Source organism: Scatophagus argus, chromosome 5, assembly GCF_020382885.2.
Source record: "Scatophagus argus isolate fScaArg1 chromosome 5, fScaArg1.pri, whole genome shotgun sequence".
Lineage (NCBI taxonomy): Eukaryota > Metazoa > Chordata > Actinopteri > Scatophagidae > Scatophagus > Scatophagus argus.
The window spans coordinates 2,648,849-2,668,398 of record NC_058497.1 but is presented as its reverse complement, the minus strand read 5'-3'; the positions used below and the strand labels follow the sequence as shown (position 1 = coordinate 2,668,398).

The following is a 19,550-nucleotide window of genomic DNA, read 5'->3' as shown; positions in this document are numbered from 1 at the left end:
ACAAAAAACGTACAAAACATTCAACATACTGTTTGACATCTTTTCATTCAGACTCTAAACATGTGGGACACATAATGAAGCTTAAAAATTAGCACACTGCAAGACTTTATTTTTTTCTCTTTTTAATAACAAATACTGTATTTGTGTTCCATAAAGAACAAAGAGAGACACCCCTTGGTGAGAGACACAAGTATAACATTGACATTTCTCTTTGAAAAATTGGTGCTTGGAAAGTGTTGCATTTTCAGGGTGGTGATTGACAGCAGGGTTCTTCAAAATGCATCAGATCAAGTTGGAGAGGCGCAAAACAACAGGGTACATACATTCAAGGTTCTAGAGGTTCTATGGGGCAAAATGCAGACTCGGTACCCATGCGTTATCTAAACCAGTCCATGAACAAAACGGTACAGAGAAAAAATTCATGTGGGTTTCCACCAGCTTTATTTGTCCCCCTTCACTCTGTGTGCAGTAAAAGGCTTCGTGTGGTTCAGAGTGCTCATGACAAGGACGAGGGAAACTGAAACCCCGATATGTTTAGGAAAAGAACAGTACATCAGAGAAACAGGCGCTGGGTGCCTGTGAATGCATTTATACACATTTTTACACAGAAAAAGAATGTATTAACACTTGTACAGAGGAGTAGGCCTACGCCTGTTTTCACAAGAAGGCACCTCCCTTTCCATCATTAACTGTATACTACTGGCCTTAATGCACACCTGGCAGGTACACGTGTGTGTGTGTATATATACACTCATACAAACATACAGTACATACATTGTTGGGAACACAGCAGACAACTTGAGGGGAGGCAGAGGGACTGAGTGGATGCTAGGCAGTACAGATTGTGACAAATCAAAGTATCACAAAATTTTGGAAAATGAGTGTGAAATCTGAAATCAGACTCATTTCAGAAAATTTCATGAGATCCACTGAACAAATATGTGTGTCTTGAGCTTAACAATGAACAGTCCTGGTAGAAAGAGTTCTCTGGAAAGTTTTGGAGCTGCCATGAGTTATATTTTATTCTTTGGCACACCCCTGTTGCGCCAAAATAGGTTTCCCTATCAAACCCTTGGCAGACACGAAGGAAACGTATCAAATTCATCTATGTACATATAAAGATTTGTGCTCTTTGACTGACAGGCAGGGCATCCGATGGTATCATCGACGCCCACCAAAACGCAAACTGTGATCTCATACACACTCACGCCCCTCCCAAAAAGAAGGGAAAGGAATAATCACATGCACCATATACAAATATATACAAGTTTGCAAACATCAAGTTTTGTTAAAAAATAGCTACAGATAAATGACTGAACATAAAAGCTGTCGTATTTAATTAAAATGAAAAGTATTATTAAGGTAACTTGTCAAGTAATATGACCATTCAGTTTCACAGTTAACTCCATCAGGGTTTAAAGTGGACGTTTGAATGGCTGTTGAGCACTGCCGTGGCGACAGGAGAAAGGCCTGTCATCACCGCAGAGGAGCTCAAGTTCTTCTGAATCTCCAAGCTTACACACCTTCTGGCAATGTGAGCAGAGTGAGCTGCTGTCGCCTCAGATATACCTTTACCCCCATCCTCACCGCGAGTAACCGTGGGTCTGTTACACTCCTATAAAACTGAATAACAAGGGAAACAATGTGACAAGCATCTGTCAGTTTCTACAAGTATTTTTAATAAATTATGCTGATGTTGAAGAACTACTGCATTAATTTAATAAATTTACACGCAAGAGTAAAGTGGTTCTGTTAACCTTCTAGTTGATCTCAAACAGCAGAGGTCCTGAAAAGTTGTAGCCAGTGTGTTTTGGCTGTCCTGAGTTTCCCTGGTTGCTCTGCCTTATGGGAAATGTATGCATTTTTTTTAGACGTGTTGACCCTGCATTCAGAACAGGTAACCTTTGAGGGTGAGAGCAGGAAACCCTTGGCCCGCTTTCACATCACTACCTTCAGTACTTGTACAGATACTCATCTCCTCCTCCTCCTCCTCCTCCCAATCCACAATAAAGTGCTTGAGCTAACAAGACAAGAAAAATAAAAACAAAGCAATTACAAATCTACTGCTTCCTTTGCTCGCCCGGCTGTCTAGCTTCTGTAACAGGAGGTTGTGTTTTTAAATCAAAGTCCATACTGTTTGGGAGTTGGATTTGTTACAGTGATTGGCCGCAAGCCTTTTGCTAATTTCATACTTTTCCTTCCACTCCAATACTTGAGGTTTTCAAGACATGCAGGAGACTCAGACATCCATGCCCTTCTGAACCAATAAATAAGAACAATAACAACTTAAACACAGAGTAAATAACCACTGATATCACATAGTAAGCAGGAATTTAAAAAGATGAACTGCTTCATGGGGAGAAGAAGTCTCTTAAATCCCACGCTGTGTTACAGTCCCGTCCATCTTCTTTTACCTCTGGTAAAAAAACAGACGATATCCTCGAAGATGGACATAAGTTTTTTTGTTTTTATATATGATGATGAGACGGTTTTCCACCACTGTAGCGTAAGAAAAAAAATGCACTTAAAAGTGCATGCATTATGTCCTCATCCGGTTTCAGCCTTTTGTTTCTGGATCCATGTCATCTTTGGTTGTAAATTTGTGAAGCAGTCGCTTGTCACAGTTCAGTCTGTGATGCAGCCAGGAAAACTAACTGATGGTGAATACAGATGAAACCTATGAAATAAAAAGTGCTTGAACTGCTACAAGAGAGAACAGCGGCTTGGTGAGGATGGTAGTCAACAGTCTTAGGACGTGGTCCCTGTGTGTGTGTGTGTGTGTATGTCAGTGTGAGGGCTGCTACTCGTACAGTGTGACAGTGCAGTAGCAGAGGGCTGAGATCCTGCGGTCCACACTTGCCTTGTCTGCACAGAGAATTCACAAAACAAGAACACATTAATAGAAGTCTGTAAAGCAAACACTTAAATACGTAAAATGTAGTTATTGGACAGAGTACAGGTCTAAGGTGCTCGAGATAATGGGCCTCATGAAGTTTTCACGTATACGTATATTAAATCTCTCTTACTTTTTCTCATGATCAAGTGTTCCAAGCCAGATTCAGTAAACCCTTTTATCTGGATAAAAGTTTTCTAAATATTGATTGATGACTGTGCCAAATTCCCCTAAATTACTCATAAATGCCACTTATATGACGCAAAGCTGTTCATATGAGTGTAAGACTGCGGGTGTGTACGTATCTCAGAATTTGTACTCACACTTGACCACGTTCTCAATGTCAGTGGGGTCCTGTAGGATCTTGGACAGGCCGTCCAGCAGCATGGCGGCCTTGCTGTAGCGGTAGGCTATATCTTCTGTCTGCTTAAACATCTCATCCAGAGCTGCTGACTGAACCTAAAACACAGATACACAATCAGTAGCACACTAAACACATTATTTGGAAAAATCTGGTGAAAATGATGAGAATCAACACCAGACTGAAATCCTTTTGCCTGTTTAAGCCCCGATGATGTGTTGTGTTTCAGTTTATGTATCTGAGGCTCACCATCTCCACAGCGTGATTGTAGATGAGCTTCTCCGCTGTGACGCTGTTAATCTCGTCCACAAAGCGCTGCTTATCAGAGAAGAAGTGGTTGAGTTTGTCAGTCAGCCGTCGGCAGAGGGAGATGCAGCTTTTGTAACGCTCGTTCAGATTCTTCACCACTGAGAGAGGTTGTGGAAAAGGATTAGGATTTGTTTGGTTTCTTTTTGCACAGACAGAGAGACAACAAAGATGAAGTAAACAGACACAGGTAAGTTGTAATTACAGCATCTTGCTCCTGCTAGTGAAGAGGGTGAACAGCCTCTTCTCTCCCTCACAGTTTCCGGTTTAATGTACTGGTCATAGTTTAATTCAAGTAATGTGAAATGATGACTGAAATGTCCTTACCCTGTTTGACAGCAGTGGAAGGATTGAGTTTGGCCGATTTAATCTGAGCCTTAGCCAGATGGAGGGAGGAAGCCAGGAGCTGGGCTGCCTTCATATAAAGCACTAACTGCTCCACCTGCCTGTAGGGGGCAGCACAACCATATTTTATAAGACAGATGGAAAAGCTTCAGTACCGCAGCAACAAAGACTATCCTCGGCCTACGTGCTATTATTAATTGTTTGAGATTATCATTGAGTCGCACCAGACTTGAGTCATCTCATCCCTTACCCCCACTCTTTGCTGAGTTGGCTGATCTGGTCCACAACCACACTGTCCTGGGGAGGGTAGATGGAGGCAGCCGACACACCAAGCTCTGTCCCTCCTGCTCGAACTGCCGCCATCTCCAGGACGCAGTCGGTGAATGAAAGCATCATCCGTAGGTGCATCAGAGTGTCTGTATGCTCACGCTGTGCCAGGAATAACACAGATTAAATAGAAGAGGTCACAAAGGAAGATCAAAAGAGTATACCACTGATTTATGAGGCTGCAGACTGATCGGTTTTCCTGTTAAAAGATGAGAAACAGACACAAAACAAAGCACTCCCTCACCTCCATGAGGGTCTCTTCAGGCAGCTCAGGGGCTTCAAATGTGATGAATCCCTCCAAGCTGGGAGGGGATGTCCCATAGGGGACGTAGCGTAGGCTACTGGGTGCCCCCTCAGCCCCAGGAACAATCTGCCCTCCCAAAAATCCTCCTGGAGGCGAGGAGCCCATGGCCATGCCTGGAGGAGATCCAACATAGACCCGACCACTGGTGGAGCATAGGGAGCCAGCTGAACTGTTGGAGCCCACTGGGCAAAGGATGGTGGAGGAGAGAGGAGGATTGTGAGATAAAGACTACAGACAGACACCTTCACTAGGAACACCTGAAACAGCCTACTGGCTCAGTTCAGATGAAGGGTCCTCACCTGAGGTGGTGCGTGGTCTTGTGCCCAGATGACTGCAGGTAGGAGGTGTGCTGCTGTTGGGTGGCGAACCCACCGTGAAAAGGACAGTACGGGGACTCGCTGACCCACCCTGAGCCAGTCCACTGGGACCTGCAGGGGCTTTGGGAGGAGGAAATTTAACTGTTTATTTTTCTCACACACTGTTTAAAGTTGGAATTCAAATCAAGTTTAAATGGAACTTCAGATCTAAAAAGTACACTGTATGAAGTAGCAGTACACCATTGACATATTTATACAAAACTATTCATATGAAAGGATACAGACAAGAATTAGTAATTCTATCCACTGACTAAAGGACTGATCAAAAGCAGCCTTTGGTTAACACTGTACATTGCATGTGCAGCAGTGTAGCCATACCTGTGTCCATGGGTCGCTCTGTGTTCAAGCTGTCAGTGCTGCCTTGATAGGCCTGTCCACCCAGAGTGATTCTGATTGGCTGCTCAGACAGACGACCCGTACTCACAGATCTGCAGGGAGATCACAGTTAGTGCAATGTCAGACAGCAGACAAAGTCAAACAGCAAACAAAGTGATGTCACAAGGCAGAGGGGAAAGACAGAGGGGAGGTCACACACGAGGACTTGACATTTCACTTTCACAATTACGTCATTCACACAATGTTTAAATTTCCCATTACGTCTGAGAGGCTGGTGCCCTTTCCTCTAAAAGCTGCCATTGCAAATAGATATGACACAAGGGTCTATTTAGAAACAATCAATGTTAGCCCCTGCCTAGAAATATATCTGAAACAAAATGCAGCCGGTATGAAACTTATGTACTGCATTAAAACAAAAATAAATTAAGAAGTCATGAGTGAAAAAAATTACATTTCCAGAAAGTCTAGTGTCCAGTCCAAAGTTGTACATTAGAATCAAATAACCACACAGCTGTACTACTGATCAATGCTACAATAAATACTGTAATAAAAACCTGAGAAGCATTATGTTCATTTAATTAGAGATGAACCATATTGACAAGACCAGACCAGATGGACCAATGGACCTACATTAAACAGTCAAGAAAGAAACAGACAGAGGACATATTTCTTGCAGTGAGTCCTACCTGCCAAAGGTCCTGCTGGCCTCAGGGGCAGCTGGGCGTCCGGTGAGGTATGGGCTACAGTGGTGTGCACAGATATCCCGAGCATCTGCCAACATCTTGGTGGGCACAGGGCTGTCCGCCAGCGCCATCAAATTGCAGGATGCCTGCGTTTTGGGGATCTTGAACGGTGCTGAAATGGTCTAAATGGGAATAAATTACACAGGGAAACTTAAACAACTGATATTTTCGTTGATTTTGTACTCAACAACTGTACGTGCAATACCTGTTCTCACCTTTGTTGGGGAGCCAATGATGGTGGGCAGTGGAGACTTCTGCAGCCAGTCGGACGTGCGGGGGGAAGAGCCTAAGAGCTTGGTGGGAGAGGAGCCGAGGTTGGCCGGTCGGCCAAGCTGAGGGGAGTGGCTGCAGGAGGAGGATGGCTGAACAGGGTCTGACAACTGCTTGTGGAGTTTCTGCCTGGTCTGGTAGGCCTCGGTCAGGGTGGGAGCACTCTGGAGCCGAGCCCCCAGGAGCTGAGAGGATGGGACGGGGGAACCTAGAGAAAGCAGAGGGACTGGATCAGCAAGGAGTGATGCTAATAGTAACACTTTCAGCTTTGCTCTGTCACACAGTTTCTGTCCCTGAGACTTCACAGAGACTCTGTTGGTCATAAAATCTGCTTGTTCGTGTGACTTTCCACATAGGGGACAAAGTACCGTCCTGTCTGTCTGAAGCCTCATTTCCGACACTACACTGTAGCTTCCCTATTTTAAAAGAACGGTCACCATGACAGCAAGCCTCTTGACATAAGCAGAGAAGGAGTTGTTAGACACTGTGCAGTGGTAATATAATAGCAGTGTCAGAGACTTTTAAAAAGATCTTGACTCACGGTGACTCATGCACTTTGTCAATAATAAAGGAATGACACACAGGAGAGAATCAAAACAACAAGTCCTAACTGCAGTAAAAGCTAACACTGCCGAGCTCTCATACTACCGTTGCATGTATTTGCGTCAGTGTTTGGTCAAACATCTTTGGAAAAGCGTACTCCACACAGTGACCAGGCTGTGCATGACTGTGAACTGACCTCCTGAGGAGCTGCGGCTGCGAGGCTCGTGGTTCTGCAGGTGACAGCAGCAGTGACCCAGCTGCTCGGGGATGGTGCCCACTGCAAACACAACCACAGTTATTTTCATTGTCAGCTTCTGGTTCAGTTCATGTATGGAAGTTATTATTGAAAAAGCTGGTGTGTTGGAGACATGTCTGGACAAGTCTTTACCAAGAGGTGAGGGGGAGTAGGGTCGGGAGCTGCCAGTCGAGAGACGCCTGCCTACTGTCTGAGGGACGTCTGCAGAGCTGGGGGACCCTGAGCCCACCTTGGGAAACCCCATAGGACTAGTGTTGGAGCGTCTCACAGTGCCAGACCTGGAAGATACAATCACAAAAAACATAAAGTAGGTATATAGACTGTCAAAACTATAATTAAAAGTCAGAGTTTTCAGAGCTACAAGAACACCATTATTAGTCAAGAGTAAGCTAACACAACAACTTAAGTAATAAATAAATAAAAAGTCCTGGATTCATCAATGATTCAATTATTCAACTACCCTCTCCCACGTGGCCACTCTCTTCACTCGTTGGCTGATGTCTACCATTATTGCCAGTTAGATCTGTAAGAGACCTCAATACACTTTTGAGTCATTCAAAAACAAAGCATGTGTGGGAGCGGATTGCTCATCTAAAACCCAACAACAAAATATCTGGTGCAATTGCAGAGGAGTTGCAGTATTATTTGGGACCTTATGAGATACACGACACACCAGAGATCTGTGAAGTGGAATGGAGGGAAAAAAAAAAACAACCTTCCTGAACACTACTGCAGATGGTAATTTTCAATAAAGGTGTCCTGGTTTTAGTTTGAGTATGAACACAACTAGTGCTACTTGTCAAAAATCCCAGGATACCTTTTAGTTTTTTCTGGGAAAAAAAAGTTTATCTTAAAATGAAAATACACTGAACAGAAACAGAAATTAAACAGAAATTAGAAAGTTCTACATGTCACATTATTGCCACTTAGAGTGAGAACAACAGCATTAAAATGCTAAGAAGGGCTTCTAATAGGGCAAAGGGATAAAGCTCTAATCATCCCTGAACAGACTGACAAGACAGGATGGCTGGAGAGTGGGACAGCTAAACAAAGAAGCATGGGAGATGACAGGGGACAATACCTGTCCTCCAGGATCTAAGACCTATGGCTGCACAGAAGTAGCTTGGGTGCTACAAGATGCTACTAAAGAAACATTAAGCAAATCCTAATCATCAGTGCTACAGTCATCACAGCAGGAAGTTATAGGAAAATGACAAAGTCAGCAAACCAGCACATGAAGAAAAAGCCCACACAGAAGTCAACACAATAAAACCTTTAAATAATAAACACATTAGCACACTTAGCAAACTTACATCTGATTAGCCAATGGTACGTCTTCTATTCTCCTTTAAAGACTGTCAGTAAGAACAAAAGAGCTAATCTTACTGTGAAACGAAGTTCTTTCTTCCTCTGACCTCACATTTGCTTTGTCTTCACATAAAGCTGCAAACAAACCCTCCCAGCAACAGGTTTGAGAGGCCACAAACTCAAGCAGACACTTAGCTGATGTAATTTCAGTGAAACTTCATGGCTGATGAAATAATAGCCTGGGTTTTCAATGTCTAGTCTGAACATTCACTCCTAACTGGTGAGTAAAACATTAGTCACAAGTTGACATCAACCAACAGGCGTCCATTCCAGGTATTTCATTACTAATGACTAAAACAGGTATTAATTATGCAGAGATAAGTCAGAACCATTCATCACTCTCAAGCCCAGCAGAGGTGGCTCTTACCTTGGGGAGCTGTACATTGTGGTGGTCGGGCTACTAGATAGGTTTTGCTTGATGCGCTGGTAGTTTCGGATCTGGGTGGGAACAGGGATGGGGGTTGTCTCAGCCCGTGGGGACACCATGGGGGTCTGTCCAGAGGTTGGTTGTGGCTGCCTGCACAGGAAGATTGGGGAAACAGGGGCATTTAGCCAGTCTGGTCGAATGTGCTGCTGCTTCCATATCTGCAGGACATCTTCAATGGTGTCAACACCCATAATACGTTCAGTCTCCAAAAGGCTTCTGCTTGTATAATAAGTAGATCATAAAAGTAGGACAAACTCTGAAATGTTTCAGCCTCAAGTTCTTTGTTTCTTTTGGTGTAGAGACAGGTTGACTGACTAAAGTTTAGCCTGGCTGATCATGAGGGCAGAGTCAGCGGGCAAAAAAAGGGGGGCCGGGCTTCCATGTAAACAGAGAGGCAGTACCAATCAGCTCAAAGCTCTTTCTGCAGGGGGGAAGAGCTAGGGGGAGGGCCAACCAATGACACGTGCCAGGCAGGTCCTCTGTGTTCAGCAGACACAGCTCATTTGCATTCTTTTGTTATTCCATAGGAGACAAAATGTTCTCGAACATACAGTCATGACCGACTCACCCACTGAGGGTCTTTGTTTACATATAGAATGCAAAAACAGGAGGAGAAGAGGAAACGGCCGTTAGAGAGCGGCACCAGTTGGAAACCAGTATTATGTAATCATGTGGAAGCTGGGAGGGTCTACAAGGGAGAGTAGGACACGTGAGGCAAAGACTAGTCTGGACAAAGAACCAGAGAACATTGGCTTTGTTGGATTCCTGCAATTTTGAGATATTAACTTGATCACATGCACTTGAACACACCAGCGAGACATTTGATACAGCCACCCATGATGGAGACTTCCGATTTTTCTCCATGTTGCTAAAAGCTTTATTGATTTCAGCTGAGGCATAATGTGAAGAGGAATGTTGTTCACTGTTGTCCCCTTGTTAAAAAGACAGAGAGAGAGAGAGAGACTCAGTGAACAGCTGCTTTTTAAAGAGTGGAAAAGGGAGAGAGCCTCTATTTAAAAGTCAGTCGCCTCTCCACTGACCTGTTTTTATTTTACCAAGAAGCCCAGAGTGGGGGATGGGATCAGACAATCCCAGCCTTTAATTTTTATATATAATTTATCTCCTGTTTCTCTTCATACATACTCTGCTTCCTTATATCATCTCCTCCTTTCCTTCTCTGATCTCTTGCTTTCTTTACAGTAATCATTCAGGCATCCTGCTCTTCTCTCCTCTCCCAAGCCTACACTCTGTTCACCTCCTCCTCTCCCTTTATTCTCTTCCTTGACTCCACTCAATTTAGGACATACAGGCCACAAAGGATAAACAAGCATCTGATTTAGGAGCTCTGTCAGCGTAGCTACTGTTACTAAACTGCAAGGGACAAGGCCTGTAATGAAGAAAAAATTGGTTCCTCCTGTGTGAATGGTTAACTAATTTATGTAAGAAGCAAAGAGTTATTGCTATGGAGGCGAGCAGAGGGAGGGAGTAAAGCTAGCAACACGAACAGCAGTGAGAGGAAGATGAGAACGAACAGCAACAAAGGCAAAACAGAGAGAGCGGCTCACAAAAGGGAACAGAGGGCAGAGAACAGTTTTGCTTGAGGCTGTTTACACATGTAGACAGGAAAGCAGAGACACAAGTGTGAAGCTGTGTCTGGCTGTGGGTTATCGGCAAAGGGAGGAGCAGAAACAATAAAAACAGAATGACAGACAGCAGCAGGATTTCTGCAAGTTTCAGGGGACAAAATATAGGTATATATCACTTTAATTCTACTCTAAACCTAAATGAATACAGCATTATGCACACTGTTTATTTTGGCTCAGTCCCACGCACACCATCCCACGCACTAAAGCTCCAAATGAGTGTTATTCCACCTCTGAAAATAGTCCCCAGCAAATCCACTATTTCCTCCTGTTTGAGTACCATTTGCCAAAAACGACGGCGGTCAGCTGATTGAGAAATTACTGTGCGTTTTTAAGAAAAAAGAAACAATGTATTTGTCCCATATTTATCTAAATATTAAATATTTAAAATTCAAAAGGGTATTCTAGCACACGAGGTCTAATTACATATTGACTATGGTGCGTGGTAGTATATGTGTCATAGTCTACTAAGTGGATTTAAATCCAAAGAGAAAGAGATCAGTAAATGTTGCTGTATTAAAACAATGTGGATGCAGTACATGTGAGGATGTTTTGATCTTTTAATATGCAGCCGAGGCACAATAATAGTCAGAGTTAGTCACTGCAGGGAACTTTAGGCGGGTGCGCGAGTCTATTCTTATCCCACAGCCCTTGGTGGGTCAGGTGCTTTATTTAGCACCACGCCACCTTGTTGTTTGGCTCAATGTCTGATTCATAACTCGCTAATCATGCAGATTTGGAGAAGGGCAGAGGAATTCACTCATGACAAATAGAGAGTTTGAGTAATATCTGGTGCAAAGCTGAGAGGAGTGCGTTTTGCTGTCAGAGAGACAGAAATAGTGAAACAAAGGAAGCCTCGGTGACAGAAAAACACGAGAAGAATAGATGATATGACCTTACACACTCACATGTGTTTTAAATGTGTATTAAAGGCTGTGTGTGTGAAATGGAATCTGACTCATGGCATCATGTCACATTTCCATTTAATAGTCAGTCTATTTTTTACTCTGACTCTCGTCAGCATCCAGTTCATACTCCATGAACTCCATGAAGTTAGTAACACTGGGCTATATTTCAAGTATAATACACTGTCCTTTTCAAGCTCATTGTAATTTTATATATAACCAAAATAAGCAATCAAGTCTGGCAACGTCAGTAGTTTTATTGTTCATAAAAAAAAAAAAAAAAAATCAGTCAGATGATAAGAAGATTCCCCAGTGCAATAAACAAATGAAATATAATGTGTTGGTAGGTAGATTATAATACCTTTACACACAGCCTGGACAACTGCTTCCCCATTTTCATGTGTCTTTATGCTAGGCTAACCGGCTAACAACACAAATTGTTGAATTATATTATATAATTAATTCTGTTCTAATCCATTATGTATGCAAAAATGCCTCCCACAGCTTTACTGCTGATTGAATCAAGGTTCCTGTAGAGTTTTAATTTTTCTTTCCAGAACTTAATTTATTTATTCATAGCTTTTAGCAAGGATTCATTATGAGTCAGCTTGATTGTCAAAAGTGTTTTCAAAAGTTTTGTGTTTTTGTACAATAAGCCGTTTGAATTAAAGTGCTGCTTATCTACTAAAAAAACAGACACTCTTGTTTCAGTGGAGATTTTTACTTTCTCTCATCCAAACACTTCAATCTGGAGATAAAAACAAAATAAAAACAAACTTGGAGTTGAGAGTTGAACTCTCTGGCCGACAGCCATACTCACCCTCCACACATGAGGAACTCGCTCGACGGACGGCGAGCCACTCCCATTGGCTGGTCATCTGAGGAGAAAGAAAGAAGGAATGAAAAGAATGATGAATGCACAACAGGCTTTACTGATGTATACATCACCATCAAACAGATGATTAAATGCCACTCAGAATGCCAGATGACACTCCCAATGCTCTGCTCTTTGTTTATTGTTTGAGTGGAGAACTAATGGCTGCATGTGAATTTGTGTGTGTGTGTGTGTGTGTGTGTGTGCGTGTGTTGCAGCAGGTGTGGAGCATGAAGGTTCATTTTACCAGTCAAAAGGGTAAGTGTGCATGGCCACTGTTTGTTGTGGACTGATGTCTACAGTTACAAGATGAAATGGTTAGCAGCTGTCTAATTTCCTAGCTGTGGGTTTGGTGACAGGTGTTATGTGAGAGTGTGTGTCAGCACGTATGCTATAGGTATCACTGGCAGGTGGTAAATGTGACTTCACTACATGTGTACTGTAGCTGTGCTGCGTCTACTGATGTGATGGTACAAAACAGATGTCCATATGTTTCTTGCTGTGTCCTGAAGTCACGTGTAATTCTTACTGCATGTACAGTGAACAATGTGCATTGCTAATGGTTGTCTACATATTACAATATCAGGATTGATTGGACTCTTACCCCTCCCTCTTTTCTTCTATCCCTACTTCCTCTTTAAGACTGATTTACAATAGGGCACTCAACAATTTTGATGAATGTCACTCAAAAGAAATTAAACAGTCCCATGTTGTTTTTAATTTATGCCTCAGTGACAGGTCTTTATGTCGTCTCCATGGTAAACACAGACCCTCTGCCTTTTTCATCCTCTGAGGGTATTTCTGTTACCTTCAGTAAAGTGAAACCTGCACAGGCAGCTGTTGAAATCACACAAATGTTTCACTGTAAGTTTATTATAGCTCGACACTTTCTACAGGTGCACAACATGAAATTTCTGTCAAGCAACACTCAGGAAAAGTGTTGTGTACCTTACCATGAATCAGGCTAATTTCCCTGTATTATGCAATTCAAGAAATAATTTCAGAGCAGCCAGAGCTGGTGATGAGGTAAAAGTTATTTTGTATTATTGTACCCTCACAATAAAAAGAACCAAACCTCCCTCAGAAAAGGGTAACTGCTTTACGTTCTTCATTGATTGGATTACACAGCTGCTTTCAGACAGTCTGACATTAAGTGTAGAAACCAAGCGTATCATGCTAAAGCCAGAGCTGGGCCACATAAACAACATAAACACTGACTGTGACAGAAAATGTCCTTGCTAAGAAAACTAGAACCATTAATACACTGTCAAAGATAGCATATTGAAAAATCAAAAACAAAACAGTTTCTAACCAATCACACAGAAACATTTTAAAAATGAGCAAATTAAACAGGTGATCTGTGCTCTAAATTTACTTTCAATTGCTGAGGGGAGCTAAAAATAAATGTTGTATTTGTTTTGTTTTATTACTGTTTTAGGACTCATACCATTCTTGGTCATTTTTCAGATTTTGAATGTACAATTAGGAAATTTTAAGCTCCACACACGTTTAAATTGAACAGACTTAATTCATATGGTGATCATTTTCTGCTATATTACTCAGCCTTAATATTACTGCATTCTATATTAAAAGAAATGAAGGCATGTCAACTCAAATAAACACATTTTCAAATAATCAGGTGAGTGAATTTAGGGGAAATACAGCGGCTGTATATGTGCCGGGACAGTATGTGTGTTGGGACTTACAGCTGTCAGCGGAGATGTGAGGCACCAGGACAAAGTCGTCAGTGTCACAGGAGGAGTTCTTACTGCTGGTGCTTCCTGCGGACTCTTTGGACAGCTGCAGGAAGTTGGGCGGGCCGAGCGGAGGGGATGATAGACCATCTTCTGCCAGTGTCTGCATGTCTGGAAGAGACTGTGCGTTCGCAGACGAGACGGAGAGGAGAAAGAAGAGGATTAAGTTGTAGCGTGCCTTCCGAATGATGCAATTACGGCTTCCAGGCAGAACGGTGCTGACTGTCAAACAAATGTAATCACACTGCTACAGAGAATACTGACATACTGGGAAATGTACTGTAGTCCTTACTTCCCACTGCTGCTTACAGAAGAGATTGCTATAACTAGCAATGGAATTATTAGCATCAACGCTAGCTGTATTTATGACAGCAGAACATAAAGGGTGTTGGTGTTGGTAATTTGGCTTAAAAAATACAAAAAACAAAGGGTCTGTTTATTTTTACTTTTTGGACACCCTGTTTAACTTTTCAGGCACCTTTTGTGCTAAAAGAAGCAAGCAGCCACAATAAGAGCACAACAGGGAGGCATGGTTAATATTTTATTACTTTTGTTACAGAGTAAGTGTAATCGCCTCTGACTGAGGATTTATAAAGTAATATCAAACTCACAGGAGGGGAGTTGTAGCGGATGCACGGGGAGCTGCCACAGGAACTGTCTGTCACTGCACTGGAGGTGCTGGGGACCGGCACTGGACACGCTGAGGAGGGAATAAATACACGATTAATCATGTTTTCAAGCCAGTACGTGTGAGGGTGTAGTACAGTAGGCTATCTTGCTTGGGAATGTGACCTTTGTGCTTACATTTTTTAATGGTGGAAGATGGCTCCAGGAAAGGATGGCTGAAAAATGCCTCTGCAGAGTGAGGGGTCAGAGGGACAGAACAGATCAGAGACGTTTTTAACATCAAGACCTCAAAGTACGTAAAACCAAGCCCAAGCAACACTTTTGGGACTTAATGCCACATGCCATCACTCACCAAAGTCCATCCTGTCTTTCTGATTCCTCTGCAGCAGACCAAGCAAAAGGTCACTAAGTTGTGAAGATGTCTCCCTTGGGATACTGGGTAATGAGAGCATGAGAATATTAATATCTTATTTCTCATAAAGTGCCTATATACTGTGAAAAATTTACATCATCCTTCCTCACTGGTCTCAAAGCTTTAAAACCACAATTTTTCCCACGGTTCTCTTCAAATCACACAGTGTAAAAGGAGCCTTGAAACAAAAGAAATATTTGTGGCTTACATTGGTTGTAGATTCTTGTTCTTCTCATAAAACATCCTCAGGTCTTGAGGACTATTGGCCTGAAAATATTATGAAAGAAATTAGATGCAGAGACACACACAAACACTTTTGCTACCAGTCTGTTGTGCAGAGTATTAACCTGGAATGGGGGCTTGCCGACCAGACACTGGTAGATGACTGTCCCTATGCTCCACAGGTCTGCCTTGGCATCATAGTTCTGGGACATGATGACCTCTGGGGCCTGAGGGAGGAAAGGTCATGAGTAAAGATATAGAGCAGGGAGAGTTATGCCAAGTACTGCTGACAGGCCATTTTAAAATAACTGACCTTAGCTGTAATTCTAAACACACATACAGTAAAACACACTAACCATGTACATGGGTGACCCACATAGAGTGGCTGCCATCATGTTGCTCTGCAGGTACCGTGCAAAGCCAAAGTCAGCTGCAGGGCAGAAGCATGAAACAAACCAGTCAGTCCACATGTGTTATTATTACTAGTAACACAATCCACTATCGTTGGAATCCAGCAGAAAACACAGGAAACAGCAAGACATGCATAAAACGGTCCTGCACTCAGAACAGAGCACATCATGGAAATCGCCATCAGTGTTGTCAGAAATGCTGTCAGAAATGCTTTAACTACAATCACAGGAAAAATCTATCTGTAGCATTTAGAAAATGTGCAGATACCCCTTAATTCTAAATTCTGATCAACATAAATTAAAGGTCAGTTTCCTTCTTATTCACCTATTTTGATGCGGATGCAACTGATGTTGGACTTCTTGCGACCCACATACGACAACAGGATGTTCTGAGGTTTCAGGTCACGGTGAATGATTCCTTTGCTGTTGAGGATGCGCATGGCAGCAGCAATTTGCTGGAGGAAAACTCTCAGTGTATCTTCTCTCAGCATCCCTTTAGCTAAAGAACAGATGAAAAAAATGACAATAAGGTTTAAAATCAAAATGGGGCTGTTTGTCACTGCCCATTAGTTGACACTAAAGAAATAAGAGCTAGGAAGTCTTGGTTTGTCCCAGGGATGACACATCTTCCTTCTTAAAGGTATTCTGAGGAGTTTTTGTCCTCTAGTAGTGAGCCATGTTTTATTATTGGTGCCTGTTTAGTATGTCTCATGTATGCAAAAGAAAAGGATCTGTATGCATGTGTCGCCAATCCAGCCAATGGTTTCAAACCATACCATAGACGGACAAGTGGCAGTCATGAAATGAATCAGAGCTCAAGGATTCCTACAGGGCATTTTGGTGAGGAACACTTAACATAAACATTTGTTTGTTTGCAATGAAACACCACAGGACACCTTTAAGCAAATTAGCTCATTAAGATGCTCCTTCTTGCCTATTGTTTTCCTGAACTGTATTAAAGCTGGACTATTGATCTCATTTAAGTGCTTCCTGTTGCCTAATGAAGCACATCAATAACTATAGTTTCTGTGGTCAGCACTCACATGAAGCAGAGTCAAGAATTAAATACAATACAGTAATTTTGCACTGAAGCTGCTCTTACATCCACAAAAAGTGCTCATCAGCCTCACTGGATTAAAGCTAATAATTAGCATATTATAGTAATAATCCTACAGTAAACAGTGTAAATTGAAGCAGTGAAGGCCCTTTTCCCGAGTGGTAGTTAAAAAATGTCTAATCTGACGTGAGATTAAGAGGATTCCCCTCTCCCTTTCATCCTCAGTCCCCTTCTCTCCCTATCAATCCATTGTGATTACAGTGTAAGCATAGATCAAACCAATAAGCTTATCAACCTTAATCTAGGACTGGGGGTACTTGCTCTCTGCCCACCACAGTGGACCAGCCTCTAACAAAGAAATGTTGTGCAAGCTGTAGAACCATTCACTAACATCCTGCTCTTATATAATATGGCAGTTACCTACGCAGCGCTTACAGTCTCGAAGTGAACGCAGGCCTCCACAGTCAAAATGACTAATGACATCGAGATGGGCAGCTGGTTGGGTTAGTAACACTCCAATCCTTATGGCCCCACAGGTTTCATTTCACAACCACCAGTGTTACACAAGCAGAGGTTCCTGGTCCAACCTGTCACAGAGGGGTCTGACCATGACCCATTCTGGAAACTGCTAATGAGAACATGTGGGGCAGGTATATTATGCAAAAGTACAGTGATAAGGGAGCTTACCAGCCACACAATCAGTGTTTCTATGGAACAGAGGTGTAAACACCCGTGCTTATCTTAACAGATGTAGAGGAAAACTACCATTCATTTGGAGGGATTTGAGCTTCTAGAAGCCAGCCTGACTTTAACTCTATGAAACTACAGCAGCAGATCATGAGTGTTCAGTGAGTTGTTTGATTCACCTTGCATGCTCCACATCTACATCAAATGTAGTGAGATGACCATTCTGAAGCTAATATGCTGTGAGAGAAAACTGGATACCATGAAGCTTACAGGAAGTTTAGCACCCAAATGAAGGCTACACACTGAATACATCAGGACTGTTCTGATATTTGGTTGTTCTGGAAAACAACACTTCTGAACATCATTTTAATCGTTCACTGTAAACCATTTCAGCTGAAGCTAACTCGTTTCTCTCCAACCAAACATGCTGACCTTTGTTATGAACTATAATAATGGCATAAACGCGTGCTGACCAGCTCTGAACTAGAGAAGGAACCCTTTGTACAAAACTGCAGCGCCCCCCACCCACTCTCACAGAAAAAAATGAAGACATACAGAGACTCACTCATAAACACACACACACACACGCTCTTTAACATCTCCACATGATACAGACTTGCATTATTGCACAAACCATCTATCACACAAAGATAATAAATGCACAATCATGTGCACTCATTCCCATGCCTACACTCATAATAGCTGCAGTCATATGAATTTTCCTCCCTTGCAGCATTAGTAATTTTGTTTTGATGAGCAATCCACGTGTGTGTATGTGTGTGTGTGTGTGTGTGTGTGTGTGTGTGTGTGTGTGTGTGGCGGACAGATTAACGTGATGCCTACCTTGCAGATAGTCGGCAAGATCACCTCCGTTACAGTACTGTGTGTGGGGAGACAAACAATCACCATCAGCAACAATTAAATTCAGGTCCAACAATGTCAAGCTGAGAAGCACATTTTGTGTCTGTGTTTGTACTCAGTGTACTCATGAGTGTTTGTTCAAATCCTAACCGAGACTCAGCAATTAATCTGCAGGACAGCTGTAGCTTTATCTGTGCTGTGCTGGAGTGCAGTTAGCTCTCAGGCAGGACAACAGGAACAGGTAGGTGAGGTTGGATGGTAGGGTAAACAAGTGAACAGCTGATTGGCTAAGTAGCACTGAAGTTATAGTGAAGGAACCTTATCTGTGTAACCCTTTTTGCTTGACCCTGTCTGAGTTTCTGAGGTGAAATGTGGTAAATTATTATCAAACTCATCAAACCTTTCAATGAGTCCTTGTTTCATGTTCTGAAGAACCTACAATCTTTATGATTGTGCACTAGTTTAGTCAGATTTTTTCTTTTAATGTGCCACCTGCCTGCATGTTTGTAACCCTTCTGCTAGTAAAGCACACACTTAGAGGAGCTGTGAAAATGCTATTTCACACAACAATTGCAAAAAGCTGCTAGACACCACAAGAATCAATTTATACTATTTAATCTATATTTTAACAGTCTCTTTAGATTAGGATCTCAATCTTCTTAAACATTAAATAATTATAGTTTCTATACCACTAATGCTAAAAGATGCAAAATATGATATTCCTTCATTTGTCAACCACACAAGCAAAAACAAATGATTGTTTATGTTTGTGATGTTTGTGATGAAGATGATCTGAATTCTGGCTCTTGCTGATCTGCATCCAGCTGCTGTGCTCTAAGGCACTGGTTGACTTCACCATCATAATGAAGAATTTAATTAAGGCTTAGCAAAGCATTGCACTTAAATGCTAACAGAATTAACACAATGTATGAACCCAATTCAAACTATGCTTGCTACTGTATGTTTGCAGAATGATACACTAAATGTTCCAACACAAACATCTTCCATCGCTTCAAACATTGTTTCAAGTAACTAATTGTGTTTTTCCCCTCCAGACTGACAGCTCAAAGGGAGCAGTAATCTTTTCATTTGGATTACACCTGGCTCAGTGCACACATCTCTTCATAAAACCTTCATCTGATAAGTCCACCAATGTTTGAGTAAGACTAGCTTTTTGTTGCTAAGCAAAACATGAGGCACCGGCACCAATTTGGTCAGACTGAGCTTCATGTTATACAAAGT

At 42.2% G+C, this 19,550-nt stretch overlaps 1 protein-coding gene across 1 annotated transcript in view; it reads right to left on the bottom strand.

Moving 5' to 3' along the window:
* Nucleotides 1-86: 86 nt before the first annotated feature.
* Nucleotides 87-19,550, bottom strand: part of ulk2 (unc-51 like autophagy activating kinase 2) — a 36,649-nt gene continuing 17,185 nt past the window's right edge. Inside the window, exons 5-27 of the mRNA XM_046388340.1 lie at nucleotides 18,291-18,327; nucleotides 16,029-16,202; nucleotides 15,650-15,723; nucleotides 15,419-15,520; nucleotides 15,280-15,338; nucleotides 15,012-15,094; nucleotides 14,837-14,887; nucleotides 14,644-14,732; nucleotides 13,985-14,153; nucleotides 12,225-12,282; nucleotides 8,797-8,946; nucleotides 7,194-7,339; nucleotides 7,002-7,082; nucleotides 6,208-6,470; nucleotides 5,936-6,114; nucleotides 5,232-5,341; nucleotides 4,836-4,973; nucleotides 4,477-4,718; nucleotides 4,156-4,334; nucleotides 3,888-4,006; nucleotides 3,504-3,661; nucleotides 3,217-3,352; nucleotides 87-2,865 (exon numbers count right to left, since the gene is read on the bottom strand). Of these exons, the coding sequence (XP_046244296.1) occupies nucleotides 2,801-2,865; nucleotides 3,217-3,352; nucleotides 3,504-3,661; nucleotides 3,888-4,006; nucleotides 4,156-4,334; nucleotides 4,477-4,718; nucleotides 4,836-4,973; nucleotides 5,232-5,341; nucleotides 5,936-6,114; nucleotides 6,208-6,470; nucleotides 7,002-7,082; nucleotides 7,194-7,339; nucleotides 8,797-8,946; nucleotides 12,225-12,282; nucleotides 13,985-14,153; nucleotides 14,644-14,732; nucleotides 14,837-14,887; nucleotides 15,012-15,094; nucleotides 15,280-15,338; nucleotides 15,419-15,520; nucleotides 15,650-15,723; nucleotides 16,029-16,202; nucleotides 18,291-18,327 (2,862 nt within the window). The 3' untranslated portion in view covers nucleotides 87-2,800. The remainder of the gene's footprint in view (nucleotides 2,866-3,216; nucleotides 3,353-3,503; nucleotides 3,662-3,887; nucleotides 4,007-4,155; nucleotides 4,335-4,476; nucleotides 4,719-4,835; nucleotides 4,974-5,231; nucleotides 5,342-5,935; nucleotides 6,115-6,207; nucleotides 6,471-7,001; nucleotides 7,083-7,193; nucleotides 7,340-8,796; nucleotides 8,947-12,224; nucleotides 12,283-13,984; nucleotides 14,154-14,643; nucleotides 14,733-14,836; nucleotides 14,888-15,011; nucleotides 15,095-15,279; nucleotides 15,339-15,418; nucleotides 15,521-15,649; nucleotides 15,724-16,028; nucleotides 16,203-18,290; nucleotides 18,328-19,550) is intronic.